General features: G+C 44.1%; 1 protein-coding gene across 3 annotated transcripts in view; it reads left to right on the top strand.

Moving 5' to 3' along the window:
- csf1rb (colony stimulating factor 1 receptor, b) overlaps positions 1 to 18,094 on the top strand; it is a 25,091-nt gene that overhangs the window by 5,978 nt on the left and 1,019 nt on the right. For all 3 annotated transcript variants that reach the window (XM_014329923.2, XM_014329924.2, XM_042215026.1), the window contains exons 2-21: positions 10,170 to 10,445; positions 10,579 to 10,869; positions 10,965 to 11,101; positions 11,178 to 11,340; positions 12,207 to 12,525; positions 12,705 to 12,820; positions 13,129 to 13,237; positions 13,338 to 13,498; positions 13,607 to 13,704; positions 13,870 to 13,996; positions 14,231 to 14,335; positions 14,431 to 14,541; positions 15,055 to 15,214; positions 15,586 to 15,659; positions 16,207 to 16,295; positions 16,375 to 16,497; positions 16,589 to 16,700; positions 16,811 to 16,910; positions 16,981 to 17,107; positions 17,190 to 17,271. In XM_014329923.2, coding sequence (XP_014185409.2) covers positions 10,170 to 10,445; positions 10,579 to 10,869; positions 10,965 to 11,101; positions 11,178 to 11,340; positions 12,207 to 12,525; positions 12,705 to 12,820; positions 13,129 to 13,237; positions 13,338 to 13,498; positions 13,607 to 13,704; positions 13,870 to 13,996; positions 14,231 to 14,335; positions 14,431 to 14,541; positions 15,055 to 15,214; positions 15,586 to 15,659; positions 16,207 to 16,295; positions 16,375 to 16,497; positions 16,589 to 16,700; positions 16,811 to 16,910; positions 16,981 to 17,107; positions 17,190 to 17,271 — 2,880 coding nt within the window. The remainder of the gene's footprint in view (positions 1 to 10,169; positions 10,446 to 10,578; positions 10,870 to 10,964; positions 11,102 to 11,177; positions 11,341 to 12,206; positions 12,526 to 12,704; positions 12,821 to 13,128; positions 13,238 to 13,337; positions 13,499 to 13,606; positions 13,705 to 13,869; positions 13,997 to 14,230; positions 14,336 to 14,430; positions 14,542 to 15,054; positions 15,215 to 15,585; positions 15,660 to 16,206; positions 16,296 to 16,374; positions 16,498 to 16,588; positions 16,701 to 16,810; positions 16,911 to 16,980; positions 17,108 to 17,189; positions 17,272 to 18,094) is intronic.

Here is an 18,094-nt window from a genome sequence, read left to right as displayed (position 1 = left end):
TGTGTGTGTGTGTGTGTGACATTTGTGTTTCTGATGTTTGTGTGTCTGACGTTGGGTGTGTGACGTTGGTGTTTCTGACGTTTGTGTGTCTGACGTCTCTGTGTTTGTGTGTCTGACGTTGGGTGTGTGATCTTTGTGTTTCTGACGTTTGTGTTTCTGATGTTTGGTGTTTGTGTGTCTGACGTTTGTGTGTTTGTGTGTTACATTTTTGTTTTTGATGTTTGTGTGTCTGACGTCTGTGTGTTTTTGTGTGTGACATTTGTGTGTGTGTGACATTTGTGTTTCTGATGTTTGTGTGTCTGACGTTTGTGTGTTTGTGTGTCTGACGTTGGGTGTGTGACCTTTGTGTTTCTGACGTTTGTATGTTTGTGTGTGTGACCTTTGTGTTTCTGACGTTTGTGTGTCTGCTGTCAGGGGTTACTGGAGCGTCTGTGCGGTGTGATTCAGTTCTGCGTCCACACAAACTCTCCTGACCTCTTAGTTCTGAGAGGACAGCGGCCTCGGTCAGCTCTTCATGGAACAAACTTGTGTTTTTCCCTTTAAATCTTATTCAGACTCATTGATGTAAGAAGTCTTTGATCAGTCACTGGTAACATGAATGTGACCATAAAAATAAATAAATAAATAAATAAGAGACAGTTCAGTTTGATGTGTTTGACTTTAATTCTCTGACAAACACCCAACTTTCTGTTCCTGAAACAAGAGGCCCGGTGGAGGTACCAAGTTTCAGATGCAGTGAAAGCTGCTGAGGTCTTTTAAAACTAGACTGCACTAAAAAAAAGTCAAAGAAATCTAAAGTAACAAAAGGTTAAACAAAAGCAACGTAAACATGAACCACAGTTAAAAACAAATCATTATGCAAAAGCAAGCTAACAATTTTTTAAAAAGTAAACTAAACGAGACTGAAGTAAATGAAAACTAACACAAACAACATGGAGTAAATTAAAGTATGAAAGCAAACGCTACAATTCAACTGAACAGCTCAAAGTAAGATAAAGGTTAAAAAACAAATAAACTAATCTAAACTAGAACACCAATGTAAACTTAACTTTACTTCTGAAAAGAAATAAAGAAATAAAGTATAATAAATCTAAACAACCAGCCCAAAAAATACTCACACAATAAGAAATTCAGCTGAATTACAAAAAATAAGCAAATAAAACCAAAACTAATCACAAGAAAAATAAACAAAAACCAACAAAAGAAAGTCAAAGTAAACTAGAAAAAGCTGCATTTCCTGTGAAAATGCAGTGTGAATGCCGTGTAGTGGAATCTGCTGAAAAGAGATGAAGAAGCAGAATTTTCTGCTGAAAAGAGGTGAAAAGTTGAACTGTCTGTTGAAAAGAAATGGGCATGGGCAAGATTCGAACCCGGCCCTCTCATCTCACTGAGCTAAAACATGGCTCACCCTGGTGAGCTAAACTGGCAACCACACTTGTAATGTGGTCCGTTCATTTCAACGTGCCAAAAAATTAGATAAAAAGTTCGTCAGGTGTCATCTCTGCTGCAGCTGCTTGTTTGTGATCAGTTTGTATTCTTTAATATAAGATGGCGCAGGTTGCTAGGCAACAGGCATCATTATTGTTTCTGCAGTGGGGTTTAAAAGAGCAGGCAGCGTGTGCTCTTCATCACCTGCACAAATGTATCTGCCCAGTGGGGGTGAGCTCCAGCAAACTGCACAGCTATTTCCATACCTGCCGAGCTCACCTGTGGAGCTTCATCATAGTCAGATGAAGGCGGGGCACAGCCTGTAAAGAATAATTTACACGTGGCCTTTAACAACAGCTGGTGACTAAATAGGATCAAAGTAAAGAGAAACGTCAAGAGCAAGCCGTCAAAGTGATGGTAAAATGATGACATCACATCGAAGTATGAAAAGAAGCGGTTTAAAGGAAGTCTGCGAGTCCTCAGAGCTGAGGCTCAGTGAAACCTTCAGATCAGGAAACCAGTAAAACCAGTCCAAACTCACATTTATACCAGAGAGGAGGGGCTGCTCCAACCTCGAGGAAAAACAAAATGATTTCACGTTACAGAGCGTGCTCAGTGTGGAGCTGCTTTACACTGCTTTAAGCTGTGTTTGGTGTAAGAACGGAATCCAACTTTGTTAGCGGTGATGATGATGATGATGATGATGGTGGTGGTGGTGGTGTGAGACACCATCTGCAGAAACTCTGGAGTTGCCCAATCTGTGGATGTTGGTGTGGTTTAAAAACACTTTTACCAGCAGACTTCAGGAAGGATTCTACTTCCTGTCAGGGTTAGCTTTTACTGTGCGAGTGTGTGTTGACCTTCTCACACACACACACACACACACACACACACACACACACACACACACACACACACACACACACACACACACACACACACAACATCTGACTGTAAATCTGATCTGTGATCAGCTTTTATCCAGCTGGAGATGAATAATGACTCATTATCAAAACGACAGCTGATAATTACACTAATGATCAATAACACTGGCGCTGTTCAGAGTTCAGAGCCAGAGGAGAAAACAGACACACACACAAACAGATACAGACACGCACACACAGACACACACACAAACAGATACAGACATGCACACACAGATACGCACACACAGACACACACTCACACACACAAACAGATGCAGACACGCACACACAGATACGCACACACAGACACGCACACACAGACACACACTCACACACACAAACAGATACAGACACGCACACACAGATACGCACACACAGACACACACACACAGACACACACTCACACACACAAACAGATACAGACACACACCCACGCACACACACACACACGAACAGACACACACATACGCACACACAAACACCCACGCACACACACGAACAGACACACACACACGCTCAAAGTTTCACTTCTTGTTTTTTCGCTCTGATTGTGAAACTCGATGATGTGAGTCTCCAACTGTCACATGAAGCTTGACAAATGTCCTTCTTTGTTTATCGATCAGAGCACCGCTCGATTATTAGGACAGAATATTAGGAACACGCCCTGATCCAGCAGGCCGGAGTTGCTGGATCAGGGCGTGTTCCTAATATTCTGACCCCTGAGTGTCAGATTAAATGAGCAGAGCTGAGGTGGTGTACACTGTCAGGCTGTAAAACACACGGAGAAAATCTAAGCAGCACATCTGGAAAAACTCCATCAGCGCTGAAAGGCACAAGCAGATGTTAACCTGAAACTTAACAAACAGTCACAGAACACACACACACACACTTACACACAGCTACAGGGTGGCTGTAGCTCAGGACGTAGAGCAGGTCATCCACTGAGCAGAACGGTGGGTCGATCCCTGGCTCCCTCCAGTCTGCACACCAAATATCTTTGGACAAGATATGAGCCCTGAGTTGCTCCAATGCCTCCATCAGAGTATCAATGTGAGTGTTAGCGAGCATAGGAGAAAGTGTTGCTGTGAATGAGGCATGCTGTATGAAATGGAATCTACACACACACACACACATACACACCAGTCTTTGTTCCAGCCTGAATCACTGCATTGTTCTTGGGTCACAGGTGTGATACAGACAGATGTGTAAAATCATCAGTGCTGAATTATAATTACTATGTTCTGTAACGTGCGGTGGACGTGAGGCTGTGGACATGAGGCTATGTTCGTGACGGCGAGCAGGTGATGTTCGTGTAAATCATGTGACCGCGGGCCTCGGCTTCACGTCCTGTTTCACTCGCCGCTCAGTTTTGTTTTGAGTCTCTGGGTGGTGTCGGTGGTGTTTGGGTCGGAGACCAGGATGAGTCAGGGTCTGGGAACACACCTGTGCAGGAAACGGCCCCCTGAGGCTGTGCCTGTGTCACGGCACTGATCACATTCATTGTTCTGCATTGTGTTTTTGGTTTTGCTACATTTTATAAAAATGAAGTTGTGAACAATCAAACTTTCTCTGCTTAAAAGTGTGGACATTGTTTTGCGTGGTTTATTCGCTTTTTAGCATTTTATGTAGATACTTCTTTCACACTTTGAGTTATGAAGGTTGTACAAAGCTGAACCGCTCAAAATGTGATTACAGTGACCCCTCGTATATCGCCGGAGTTACAGTTTAAAAATAACTTGCAATATGTGAAATCTGCAATGTTTATTTTTTTACAATTATTATAGATGTTTTAAGGCTGTAAAACCGCTCACTACACACTTTATACACTTCTCTCATCAACATTTTCACACTTTTCCTATGTTTAAACACTCTCAAAGTTCAAACCTTCATAGAAAAATAAGTCCAGTATTAAAGAATGAAACCAAAAAAGAATCAGCAACACAGCTAGGCCATGAAAAGTGAACCACGTTATAGCAAGGGTATAACTGTATTTCAATTCAATTTCATTTATATAGTGCCAAATCACAACAACCTCAAGGTGCTTTATATTGTAAAGTAGACCTACAATAAATCATACAGAGAAAAACCCAACAATCATATGACCCCCTATGATCAAGCACTTTGGCGACAGTGGGAAGGAAAAACTCCCTTTTAACAGAAAGAAACCTCCAGCAGAACCAGGCTCAGGGAGGGGCGGGGCCATCTGCTGCGACCGGTTGGGGCGAGAGAAGGAAGACAGGATGAAGACAGGCGCAGAGAGAGCGAACGCCAAGTGATATCGCCACTCAAAGGAGAGGAAAACAACTGCTGGCAGGTTAGTGAAGATGATCAGCCCTCAGTAAGGTGGTCGAGGATTCCATGGTGTGGAGTGGATGAGCTCGGACAATTACAAAGGTTCAGCAGAACCAGGCTCAGGGAGGGGTGGCCATCTGCTGCCACCTATTGCCCTAACTATATGCTTTAGTAAGCCTGCAGTGCGAGAGCGAAGTGCTCTAATAGGGTGATATGGTACTACAAGGTCATTAAGATAAGATGGGGCCTGATTATTTAAGACCTTGTATGTGAGGAGCAGGATTTTGAATTCTGGATTTAACAGGAAGCCAAAACAGGAGAAATCTGCTCTCTCTTTCTAGTCCCTGTCAGGACTCTTGCTGCAGCATTTCACAGCATGTAAACATGTAAAGATGCAAAGATTAGCTCTGTGGTTGGTCATAAAGTGTTAAACGTGACACCAAACTCAGTCCGCCTTTTCTATTTAAAATACATTTTTTCCTATTGTGTTTGTCCCTATGAAGCACACGTTGCAGTGTGTGCCGATTGTCCTGAGAGAACTGGGGAAGTACAGTCTCCCACAGGAGCTGCTGATCCAGTTCTACACTGCGGTCATTGAGTCTGTCCTGTGCTCCTCCATCACAGTCTGGTATGGAGCAGCCACTAAACAGGACAGGAGCAGACTGCAGCGGACTGTACGGGCAGCAGAAAGGATCATCGGCACCCCCCTGCCCTCCATCCAGGATCTGTACCTCTCAAGAACCAGGAAACGGGCAGGGAAAATCATCACAGACCCCTCACACCCTGGACACAGACTTTTTGATCTGCTGCCCTCTGGCAGACGGTACAGAAGCCTGCAGACCAGGACCACCCGACACAGGAACAGTTTCTTTCCCCTCGCCATCTCCCTCCTAAACAGTTGACCTGTCACACTGCTCCCACTGCCAGACTGCAACTGCACCTTATGTACATTCTGTAGTATTCATTCCACCTCATTCATTTCTGTATTTTATGTATATAAGTTTAGATTCGTTATTTATAGTTGGTTTACACAGCTTTGTGTATGTTTGTGTAGCATGTGTATGTATATATCCACACGTGTGTGTGTGTGTGTGTGTGTGTGTGTGTGTGTGTGTGTGTGTGTGTGTGTGTGTGTGTGTGTGTGTGTGTGTGTATTGTGTTGCTTACATTGTTGAGATTTACATTGCTGTGCTTGAGAGTCACCATCTACCAGAACCAAATTCCTTGTATGTGTCTGAGCATATACATGGCCAATAAACGCGATTCTGAATCTGATTTTGATTGTGCACGCTGTTGTGTGCTGACAATGGGGGTTAGTGTTCAGAGCTCACAGTGACACACCCGTGTCAGCTGATTCTGGACTCTGCAGCTCTGCTCACCTGCTCGGGTGCTTTTCACCTTTAAATCAGAGTGCACAGCTTTCCTTTTGGCTCTCGGAGGAGGCGGACGCACTTTTCTCCTCTCCCTTATCGTCCCTGCTTAGTTCTTATGTCCTTGTCTTGTCTCGTGTGTACTACTTTCCCTGAACACTCTCTCACAGTCTGTTTCTAAGACCTAAAGAGAATTATGGATTTGATCAACTGGTCTCTGAATGCTATTGACACCCTTTTCTCAACGAGAAGTCTGGGCTCGGGTGAGCCCGAGTGCCCTGGAGGGACTTTCCCTGCCGGATACACGATGGACGGGTGGCAGAGGATCGTGTGCCTGACGGGACTGTCGATCGAGGACGCTGAAGATATCTACCTATTTGGAACCATGATAACAGGGTTCTTGCTGATCGGAGCTGGCTTGGCCCTGACTTATCGGAGAATTAAGAAAGCGGAACCAGCTGTTCACCTGGGTTGGCTGGAAGACTGTTTACTTAGCCTGGCAGGGCGAAGGACACTGTCTCAGCTGAACTATGGACACACATATATATACTGATACTGATAAGCACTCACTGACGCATCACCCTCCCTACCCCGGATCCAACGCCACCTCCAACGCTTACCTCCCCCATGATGTGGACATCGGGTCAGTTGGAGGTGCAGTCGAAAGATTGCAGCGGTCCCAGATCAGATGTACACACTGGAACTCTTTCCCATGTTGCTGTCTGTGTTTATTGTGCTATGGTGTGTTGATATCTGTGCATTCCTGTATTATCCTTTTGTGTTACACATTTAATAATAATAATAAATAATAATAAAAATAAATAAAATCAACGATTCAGCAACTCCGAAATCTATTGTCACCTGTTTAGCAGGAGTGGGGCGGGTGGAGGTTTGCCACAGCAGTACCACAGCGGTCATGTCAGTGGGGGGATCTCTCTGAATTTCACATTCCCGTGGCAGCATGCTCAGTACTTGCTCAGATTTGAAGTTTAACTTTTTGCTGTAGAAAGAAGTTTTCTTCCCACGCAGAGTGTACAGTGGACGCTAATGTTTTTCTCACTTTTTACAGAATCAAACTGAAAGTAATGTGAGTAAATCCACGCTTTAAACGCTGCATGGTCGTACTCTCTCCTGCACTCCATATTATCCATTGTTGATCTGCACACGTCTGTTGCTGCCACAAACGTCACATGCTTGTATATCATTGTCATGAGACACTCTCACTAACAAAATCCCGGTTTAGTAACGCAGTAACGCAGTGCTCTTATGGGAAAAAAATAGTAATCTAATTACTTTTTTGCAATAGTAATGCCTTACATAGCTCTTTTTGCACACAAATCTTTTTAATACTTCAATTTTTTGTCTCCATTTATTTATTTATACTATTTGTATTTTATCTGTCCTAGTCCTATTGTACATATTAACCGGGATCTGTGTGTGGACAGCAGAGAATTTCATTGTACAGACAAATGCTTTTCTTTGTACACATGACAATAAACGCTGTGAGTCTTGAATCTTTACTCGTTACTTGAATAATGAGTAAAGTAAGATTCTGCCCACCTCTTGTTACTAGTGACAGAATTGATACCTCAGAGGAAAATAAGGACACTGAAACTAACCAGTGAATGGCCATCACTGTAGTGCTGCAGCAGTGAGTTCATGTTAAACCAGGATATACTGACCACTTCTTCTTTACCAGTAAGTGGCTGTTTGCTGTGCAGCTATCCACCTGTTAACCATAATGTTCCGGTTGAAAATATATGGTGTAGTGTCGAGGGGGTCATCACAGAACGAGCAGCGTGTCCTCCAACTTTTCCTCACACTTTAACTTTTAATAAAATAGGGCTTTTATTTTGAAAGTCACAGGAATAGGATTGCTCTACAAAAAAACTGAAGTTTTGACTTCAGGCGTCTTCACTCCAGGTGATCTCCATGACATCCCACCCGCTGGTATCATGATGGGCGCAGCCCAGTCTCCTGGCCAATCAGACACTGACCCTGCCGGTCCGGGCTCCACCTCAAGACTGCTGGAGTTAATCCAGACTCAGCAACATGAGGACACGTGGAGGAAGGAGGTCCTGAATCTGCTGACCCAACTGGTCCAGATCCAGACGGAGGCGGCCAAACAGCAGGCCCAGGTGGTCGATCAGCTTGGCACCCTGGGAACTCAGGCGAGTCCAGCTTTAGCCTGGCTTTAGTTCAATTTATCTTGGACTTAATGTTGTTGAGTTTATTTGAGATGAGATTAGCGCACGTTTGGTATATCATAAGTTTAGCCAAGGATTTTTACAGATACGTCATCACAGTTCTAACTCAGGTTTAGCTGATTTTAGATGAGCATATCTCAGATTTAGTTCAGATGCATTCTTATTAATATTAGTTTAAACTAAATTAATACAGCTTGTCTGAGTGCTGGAAGTTCTGGTTCTGCATTGTTTAAGATTTACAGACCAAGTATGCAAAGAGCCACCCAGATTAAGTCATTCAGAAGCATTGATTAGCCATTTTTAATCTCAGTATCTGCTGAGGAGATCAGTCTAACCTTGTCTGCATGTCTCAGGGGTTGCAGCAGATCCAGGATCTGCAGAACCTGGCTCGTCACCAGAGCCTGCTGGTTGAAAACCATCAAGCTTTACTGCTGCAGACATCTCGCATCGCCACACACCTGCAGGAGACCACCAAGACACCAGCCAGCAAATGAGATTCTCTGACCCTTTTTGATATCATCTTTTCTGATGAAATTACACATTGTTAACCAGCCAATAAGAGTCCTATCAAACAACAAATGATTTTTGTTCTAGCTGAACAACATCACATATTAACCAGTAACGCTCTAACAAACCTGCTGTCAGTTAATCAGTGGATCAGTCAGCTAACAGACCTCCTGTGTGTTAAATCAGATGATTTCAGTGGTTTCCTCTCTGATTTTAAATAAAGTTGTGTTGTATCCTCTTCTCAGTGTTTGTACTTTTATTGAGACCCACTTTAAACTGATGTTGCTAACATCTATAACATCTGCCCGCCCTGAAGAGACTCAGCAGTGCATCGTCGTCTCATAAACGTTTCTCAGGGTTTCACTCTGGTTTTATTTACATAATATGTCAAGCAGGTCAGTTTATACACATAACTCATCAAACCGTAGCGCGTTCGTCTCACCAATGAAAAACTGCGTGAATGTGACTAGGTGACACAGAGCTAGATGTTCCAGGTTATGGGAGCTGACACACAAAATCTGACCAATAAAGGATTAGGGATAAATCCACGTGGAATCCGTAAGCTCTGCTGTTCCCATCCCCGAGCTGTAAATGATGTTTCACAGAAGTTGCGTGTTCATTTCAGTATCGACTGTCTGAGGCATCTGTGTTCCCTCGTCTGTGTTTGGCGAATGTCAGGACTGGAACTCTGTTTTCAAACAAACTGCGGACTGGAAGTGTTAGTGTCCAAACTCACCTGCTGGGTGGCCAATCTCTTAAAAGACACAAAGGTCCAATCAGGTGACTCAGCTCTGATTCAAGATTGAAAAAGTTTTTGTCATGTACACCACAAAACACAGATGGTTATGCAGAGGAATGAAATTCTTACTTTGCAGGTTCCCTTCACACAACTAAAAAGAAAGTAATAAATAAGTAAAGCAGTGCTTATGTGTGGGTGTAATCAGAGTTTAAAGTGCAAGTGGTTTCAACACTGTCACAGTAATAATATATACAGAGTATGCAAAATCAAGGTGTTTATGTAAAGATATGTACAAAAGTTGCTAATTTACAGATTAATATAAATATACAAAATTGAAAATTACAGGTTAAGAGTTAGGACATCAGGATTAGGTTAGGACATTAGGTTAGGACATTGTTTTTCTTGTGACATTACCAATAAGTTTGATGTGTCACATGACCCTCTTCCTATTGAAAAAACAAAAGTTGTATCCAAGATGGCCGACTTCTAAATGGCCACCATGGTCACCACCCATCTTGAGGAGTTTGCCCCCTCACATATACTAATGTGCCACAAACAGGACTTTAATATCACCAACCATTCCCATGTTATTACGGTGTATCCATATAAATGGCCTACCCTGTACTATTCAGGTATATTCAGGTGTGTGCTCTGTGACCGCTGTGTTTGATGGGTTCAGTTGTCTTTCTGTTTGTTTCAGAACCTCCTGATCCACCATCGATCCGTCTAAATTCTGACTTCCTTCCAAGTAAATCTGATCGAGTTCTTACTGCTGGCACCAATTTCAGCCTCAGTTGCCATGGTAACGGGTCAGTTCACTGGACCAGCACTGCATTTCCACTGGTGTATCGGGGCAACCTACCAGACCCTGTGGAGGTCATACGTGCTACACCCAGGCACACTGGAACATACACCTGCAGATACACCAACGAGAGCCTGGCGCACCTGAACAGCTGGATCCACCTGTATGTCACAGGTAAGATCAGTAGTCCTCCTGAAGTTCCTTTAGTTAGTGATATTGGTTTTTCCTTATACTTTTAATACAAATGTGACCAGACTGAACTCATTCATAGAATGACCTCCAGTTTTCCATAATCCCCCTCTCTCAGACCCAGCAGATCTCTCCAAAGTGTTTGAAACCCGTCATGGCAACCCCCATCTCAAGGAGGGTGAGGACTTCCTGTTCAAGTGTCTACTGACTGACCCCTTGGTAACAAATCTCACCCTTCAATCAGAGGACGGGAGGAACCTGCCAACCGCCATGAACGTGACCTTTGATCCTCGAAGAGGAGCCCTAATCCGAGACCTGAAGGCTTTGTTCAATGGCCGCTACGTGTGTTCAGGCTGGAAGGATGGCAGACAGTTCAAATCCAGGCCCGTGAACCTGCTGGTGCTCCCTGGTAACACCTGTCTATCTCTACACTTGTTTATCTATACACCTGTCTGTCTGTATACCTATCTGATTACCTGTTTGACTTCACCTGTCTGTATGCAGTGTTGCGCCACCCCCCCTCCCTGTCTGTTAGTCAGGATGAATTTGTCCGTCTGGTAGGAGAGCGTTTTGAGGTTACCTGTCTCTGCAGTAACCCCACCCACTTCTATAATGTTACCTGGACAGACCCAAGAAAGCAGGTGAGAGATCAGAGGTCACCTGTGCATTTTCAGTCCTAATATTCCAAGTGCTGACTGGTTGTTTGGTTCATTTCAGAAACTGGAAGCCACTAACAGTCGTTACTATGGTAACAGGCGGCTGTACATCAACAGCACTCTGAGCATCCCTGAGGTCACCCAAACGGACAATGGACAGTACATGTGTAGGGCAATTAACGAGGCCGGGGTCGCCACAGCAACCATCCAGCTCAAGGTGCTAGGTAAGTTAAGACATTTACTGATAAACTAAAACATCACTACTTCCATGTCTAATGGAGTAAACTGATCCTGCCACAGTTTGTTCCCCCGCTTCAAATCACAGACAAACAGTATCCTACAGTTGTTTATGTTTTTGAACCCATTTTGCACAGAAATGTATTGATAGCAGTGTTGAATATTCTTACATAGTAAAAAAAAAAACAAACACAAAAACAAAAAAACAACAACTATACGTAAAATAATTAAAGATGGTTTGTTTTTCTGTTTTCAAAAGAGGTAGTGGTGTATTTAATTACAACCTGTAATTTATTGCAGTTTACTTTTACTTGTTTAATTTAGTGCTGTCAGTGTTAATCTTGTTAAAATTACGTTAACGCCATGACCACATTAACGTGGCAAATCTCCATTAGTGAGTTAACACAGATCGCCCCATGCGCCAACGCGTTAATGAGCTAACCGTGCTAACGCTTTGATGCCGTGCAGCCCCACACACGGAGTGATCCGCATTAACTTGCTAACGGAGATTTGACGCGTTAATGCGGTTATGACATTAGCGTAATTTTAACAAGATTAACGCTGACAGCACTGGTTTAATTGTTTACAAAAGGTTTGAGGTGTGAAATAAACTGCAATGGAGTTTGAAAACTAAATATGTGTGTGTGTGGTTGGAGGATGTATTTGTGCGGGGGTTGGGGGGGTAGTATTCTTGTAAAACATAGTGGGCCCTAGAAAACAAAGTTTGGGGGGGACACTTTTGGTCATTTTGGTTGCACCGTTTCTAACCTAATGTTTGTACACTCATTGCCTTAGAATGAGAATGCAGGTTCAAAGTCACACACATCCACCAACAGTATCTCCTCTTCCTCAGAACGCCCTTACCTGAGAATCTACCTTCAGACAAGTGAGCACGTACAGGTCAGAGGACACCTGCCTGCAGCAGATGAAATACAGGTTAACGTTAGTGGTGGGTCACTGGAACCCATCACTAATGTTAGTGCTTACAGAGCTAGCAGCGCTAAAGTTAATGGCAGCAGCAGGGTGGAGGTTTACGAAGGTCGTGATGTGGCCCTCACCTTCCTGCTGAAGGCCTATCCTCCAATCACAAGCCAGCGCTGGACCACACCCACACACCTCATCAACAATGACAGTACGGTGTACCAGGAGAGCTACGCTGCTAACAGCTACAGGTGAGCAATGGCTACAGGCTACTCCCACTCTATTGTCAGGAGTGCCTCAGTGTTTTAAGGTGGTATTTCCTAGGTGGAATATTCTGTGTTCCTTTGAGGTGGTAGTGTTTGTACAAGGGCTTGTTAAGTTGGTAGTGATGGTGTAAACATTTTTTAAGGCAGTATTTTTGATGTTGCAGCTTGGAAGCCACCCTGCTGCTGCATCGCATGCGTCCGGAGGATCGGGGGCAATACTTGTTTCATTTCTCTAACTCCTTCTTCAGTGGCTCACACACCATCGACCTCAAGGTCTACCGTAAGAAAGCTTTTGTAATCACGTTCTTCCTCACCGCAAGCTTCTCACAGTCTGACATCTAGTCGCATGCTATACTATAAGACACCTGAATACACAGTTTCTCCTTTTAGTGGTATTTTCTGATGTTGAGGGCAGTCTAATCTACTTTAACAGAAGTCGCTGAATGTCTGAAACGTTCCAGATGGCACGGTCTGTGCTGTTTTCTCATCCTCTTCTGATCACATGATCCCGAAAGAAGCTCTCAGCTGATGTTTATACCTCTGTTTTTGTCTTTTCTGAAGTCTGAGAAAACAGTTTTGTTATTTTAGGTTTTCCGACTACTGATATCACTTTGGAGAACAGTACTCTGACATGCAGCAGCTCAGGATATCCACTACCCACAATTCTCTGGTTCACCTGTCCTGGCATCCAGCCCTCGTACGTATGCTGGCGCTGCCAGCTACAGGCTGCAGAATCATGTGAAATCTGTCCTGAGGGAGGCGCTGTTTTAAAAATAAAAATGTTGCTTCTCTTACAGGTGTGCACACATTGCTACCAATGAGGTTTCTCAGGCCAGTGTGACCTCACAGGACGGTGAGGAGGTGAGGTCCCACTTCCTCCTGTCAGCTGATGATGATGTCACTGTGGAGTGTGTTGCATCCAACCTCATGGGAGAGTCTCTGCGGGTCTTCCATCATCGTAAGTGTGGGGGAATAAAACTGGATTAATCAGACGGGTAGCAGTTAAATCTCTTTCATTATCAAACTGGTTTAAATAAAGATTCATCAGAGTTCCTCTTTTCTACAGGGAATCCAATCATCTTCACTCCGCCTCTGATTGGAGTTTTGAGTGCCACCGCTGTCCTCTTCCTGCTCCTATTGGTCCTCTTCTACAAGTGCAGACAGGTAAATTTACTGATCCTCCTGTAGAGCTCACCAGGTCAGAGATCAGTCATTTTTGTTGTAGCTAAGCAGGGAGGTGGGTGAGTGGGTGAAGCCTATCAGAGGCTTGTTGGACTGACGGCTTGATGACTAATAAACAATCTTCACCTGCTGTTCTTCTTCTGCCAGAAACCCAAGTATGAGATCCGCTGGAAGATCATCGAAAGCACTGATGGAAACAACTACACCTTTGTTGACCCCACCCAGCTGCCATACAATCAGAAGTGGGAGTTTCCCCGAGACAAACTCCGCCTCGGTACGAAACATTGGGTTTTAATCAGGGAGCATTCACAATGATGGCCGTCTTGAGGTTTTGTATTGTAATGTGAAGCATTCGGTGACAGTGGGAAAGGAGAACCCCCTTTTTAACATGAAGAAAGTTCAAACAGAATCAGGCTCACGCTCACTTTAACCTTCAAACTGAGGATCTGACTCCTCAGCCTTCCTCTCTCTGGCTTCTTCTTCATGTTCTCGACTTTCTGTCTTTCAGGTCCCATCCTGGGCTCTGGGGCTTTCGGGAAGGTTGTTGAGGCCACGGCGTATGGTTTGGAAACTGACAACAAGATCACCAGAGTCGCTGTCAAGATGCTTAAACGTTAGTATGCAGAGTTTCATAATCACAATCCTCATCATTATCATCATCGTATTGTTCGTGTTGTATGATCCAATGTATCACCTGTTTGTCCACAGCAAGCGCTCACTCGGAGGAACGGGAGGCTTTGATGTCTGAGCTTAAGATTCTCAGCCATCTCGGCTACCATGACAACATCGTTAACCTGCTGGGAGCCTGTACTCGTGGGGGTGATGATGATGTTTATTAAATACTGATTGTAGACTGTAGGTCAAAGATTCATTGTGAAAATTTGCAAACTTAAGGTCTGAATACAGTTAAAACAGGTGAGTTATAGAAACAATCTGCCCTCATACAGGTGTTATGACGTCTGTGTATCAGGCTGTAAACATGTTTATTTCTGCTGTAAAATTTTAACATGTGAGTCTATGGGGAGTGACTCACTGCTGCTTCTGCCGGATGCCAGAGGAACTGCAGGTTTGGTTTGATTTCCATCTCAGAGGCTGATGCTCTGTATTACACTAAAAATATAGCACTCCCTGCTGTGTGGTTGCCGTCCTCTGCAGTCTGGAAATAAGCCGCTCATCAACTTAAGCCAAAGTGTGCTTCAAATGAAGCGCCTAGTTCCTGGGGGGTCTATCACGTGGACATCATTTCAGCTGTTAGACTCAAAGAAGAAAAAGAAAAGCCTGAATAAAAGACAGTCATTTCAACTTGTGGTTTTCTGACCTTTGACTATCCAGGGCCTATGCTGATGATCACAGAGTACTGTAGCCATGGCGACCTGCTCAACTTCCTGCGGGGTCGGGCTCAGGACATCGTGGCATCCATGGTGACTGTGGATGAAGTACAGGAAGAGGCTTTCTATAAGAACATGGCGGCCCAGCACGCCAGGCTCCGCAGGTGTGACGCCTCTCAGTTTCAGAGCATCTGTCTTTCATGCTGCTCACACCTGTGCACTTTATTATCATCACAGCCTTTTAGAGGAAAGGAAAGGCTGAGTGTGCCTCAGCACACCTACAGTTACTGATTGTGAATCACTTAGAACAGATCAGATGTTAATACCAAAGTAAATAGTAAAGCAAACAGTCGGAGGCAGATCACGCTGCTTCACACTGACAGATCAGCCAGCTCTAACACCTGTACGCTCTAGGGTTAGTGTATTCCGTATTTGGCAGGTATGCTTGTTGAGAAGTTCAGGTTAGGTTTCATTGCAGCACCACCATTACCTGTTCAAACCCCAGCTGATGTGTAACATCCAATATGTGTTGCAGTGACAGCGGGATCTCATGCTGCTCGGAGTATCAGGAGATGCAGCCAATTCTGAGTCCGGGGCAAACACACCAGGGTAAGAACCTGAACTTACTTCCAGGTAATACACTGCACCACGGTTCTTCGTTCACAGATGGATGTATTCTTCAGTCACACTTCTCCTCCAAACCACCATAAAATCTACCATCAAACTGTCATTACATAAATGCACTGAATGATCAAACATAAATATTGTAAGTAAAGATTTAAACCAAAGTTAACAAATGCACAATCATGCAACCATGAGGGAATGAGTCCGCTTCAGGAACAAAAACTGAACAAAACACTTCCAGACTTCTTTTTCTCTTCTTTACAGCTGCCTTTCACTTTGAAACAGCTTATTTAATCCTTCTTGTGACTTATTTAACTTACAACTTAGCTTCTTTGTACATGCTTTCTTAACTTCCCTTAGCGCCACTTAAAGGGGCCTGTGCGCAACATAGAATGTAACATGGTTCTTACCCAAAAAGGAACAACAATAAATAAAGGAAATAAATAACATACAGAATCACAATAAATTAAACAAATTGACATAATTTACATTTATGGCAATTAAAGAACTCATCTCACTGTCTTTCTCACAGGTGTGCAGACAGATGGTCTTTCAGTCAGTGACCTCATAAGTTTTTCCTACCAGGTGTCTCAGGGTCTGGACTTCCTGTCCACCAGGAATGTAAGGAAACACTCACATGAGATCATTTTTCACAACAATCACCATTGTTTCACCTGTGCGCCTCACCTGTGTGGTTCAGTGTATCCACAGAGACGTAGCAGCGAGGAATGTCCTGCTGACTGATCGTCGTGTTGCAAAGATCTGCGACTTCGGTTTGGCCCGAGACATTCGCAATGATGACAGTTACATCGTTCAAGGAAATGTCAGTCTTCATATTTTATTTTGATACTCGTTGCTGTTTATTTTAACAATCACTGTGTTTTATTTTGATACTCGCTGTTTTATTTTGACAGGCCCGCCTCCCAGTGAAGTGGATGGCTCCAGAGAGCATCTTTCAGTGCGTCTACACAGTGCAGAGCGACGTCTGGTCCTACGGAGTCTTACTCTGGGAGATCTTCTCTCTGGGTAACCATGGCAACGCCACGCACCACCTCACCACATTTCAGCTCTGGTGATGAGCAGTACGTGACATTCAGCAGCCATTCTCTGAGACAGTCTTCTGTTCACCTGTCCAGGAAAGAGCCCATACCCAAACATTGCCGTGGACACCAACTTCTACAAGATGATCAAAGATGGCGGCCACATGGAGCAGCCTGACTTCGCCCCGGCGGAGATGTGAGTTCACAGATGCTCGTGTCAGTGCTCATAAAGTTGTTTTGAAAGTGACGCTCACCTGTCTCTGCAGGTATCAGCTGATGAAGCTCTGCTGGAGCCTTGAGCCCACCCACAGACCCACCTTCAAAACCATTGGTCAGCTTATCAGCAGACTTCTCCCCTCCACCAATGATATGTCATCACGTTACAGTGACCAGGTGAGGATGTGAAGGGCCTACGAGCCCTCTGTGTCGTCTGACAGGCTGTGCCTCATCATCTTTCTTCTTCTTGTGTCCTCAGCCGACTTACAGGAACATCGACGAGTGCAGAGAAGAAGAAGAAGAAGAAGAAGAAACAATGAAGAGAGAGGATGAGAAGCCAGGTGAGCTCACCTGTTTCTGTGATAGAGTTGCAGGGTCAGAGTCTTTAACCATCATGAAGTCGCCTGGGGTGCAGATGTAATCACGTGATCAGTGTTTAGCGAGTAAAAAGCTGAGTCCCAGTCAGATGAGTTTGGGCGCATTAATGACTTTTGAGCTTCTCACAGGTTTGAAGCCAAAGCCTGATTGGTCCAAAGACCACAAACAAAGCCTTCTGGGACTGTTATGTATAGAATGTATAGAACTGAAGTCAATCAGAAATGTTGTGATTAATGCAGTCATTAATCATTAACAGTGTGTGTGTTTGTAGTGAGTCAGAGCCTCATTGTGTTGTTACCTGACACAGGTGTATCAGGTTATTAGGAATACCCTTTTTATGTTAGCTCAGCTAAGAACTGCTGTGATGATAAGAGAAGCAGTAAATGTCACAGTCCTCTCTGTGTTCAGTCAGATCACCTTCTCCATCAGAAGGTAAATAAAGGTTTCACACACACCTGCGGTGCCTTCATGGTACCCTCGGAGAAGCTGTGAGTTTCAAACTACAGACCCTGGTGTTGTGCTCCAGGCTTCAGGTCTGTCCTGCGGCTCTTTACTGGAGCTTATCTGTGATACGTGAGCCGTGTGTTTGTGGTCCTCAGTCATGCTGATGTTTTGATGCTAACATGGAGGCTCAGAGCTGATAGGGATCAGCTGATTGTTGGGTCTTCCCAGGGTTGAGCAGCTTGAGGTGAGCTGGCTCTGTATAAATAAATTAATCTGAGCTGTGGGTGTATTATTACCAGTAAAGGCATGGAGGATCTGAAGCGCCTGTAAAACAGAAATAAG

The sequence above is a fragment of the Haplochromis burtoni genome, unplaced genomic scaffold (assembly GCF_018398535.1).
Source record: "Haplochromis burtoni strain Fernald_Lab_line unplaced genomic scaffold, NCSU_Asbu1 Contig_645, whole genome shotgun sequence".
NCBI classification, from domain to species: Eukaryota; Metazoa; Chordata; class Actinopteri; order Cichliformes; family Cichlidae; genus Haplochromis; species Haplochromis burtoni.
This window is presented reverse-complemented; position numbering and strand designations above follow the sequence as displayed.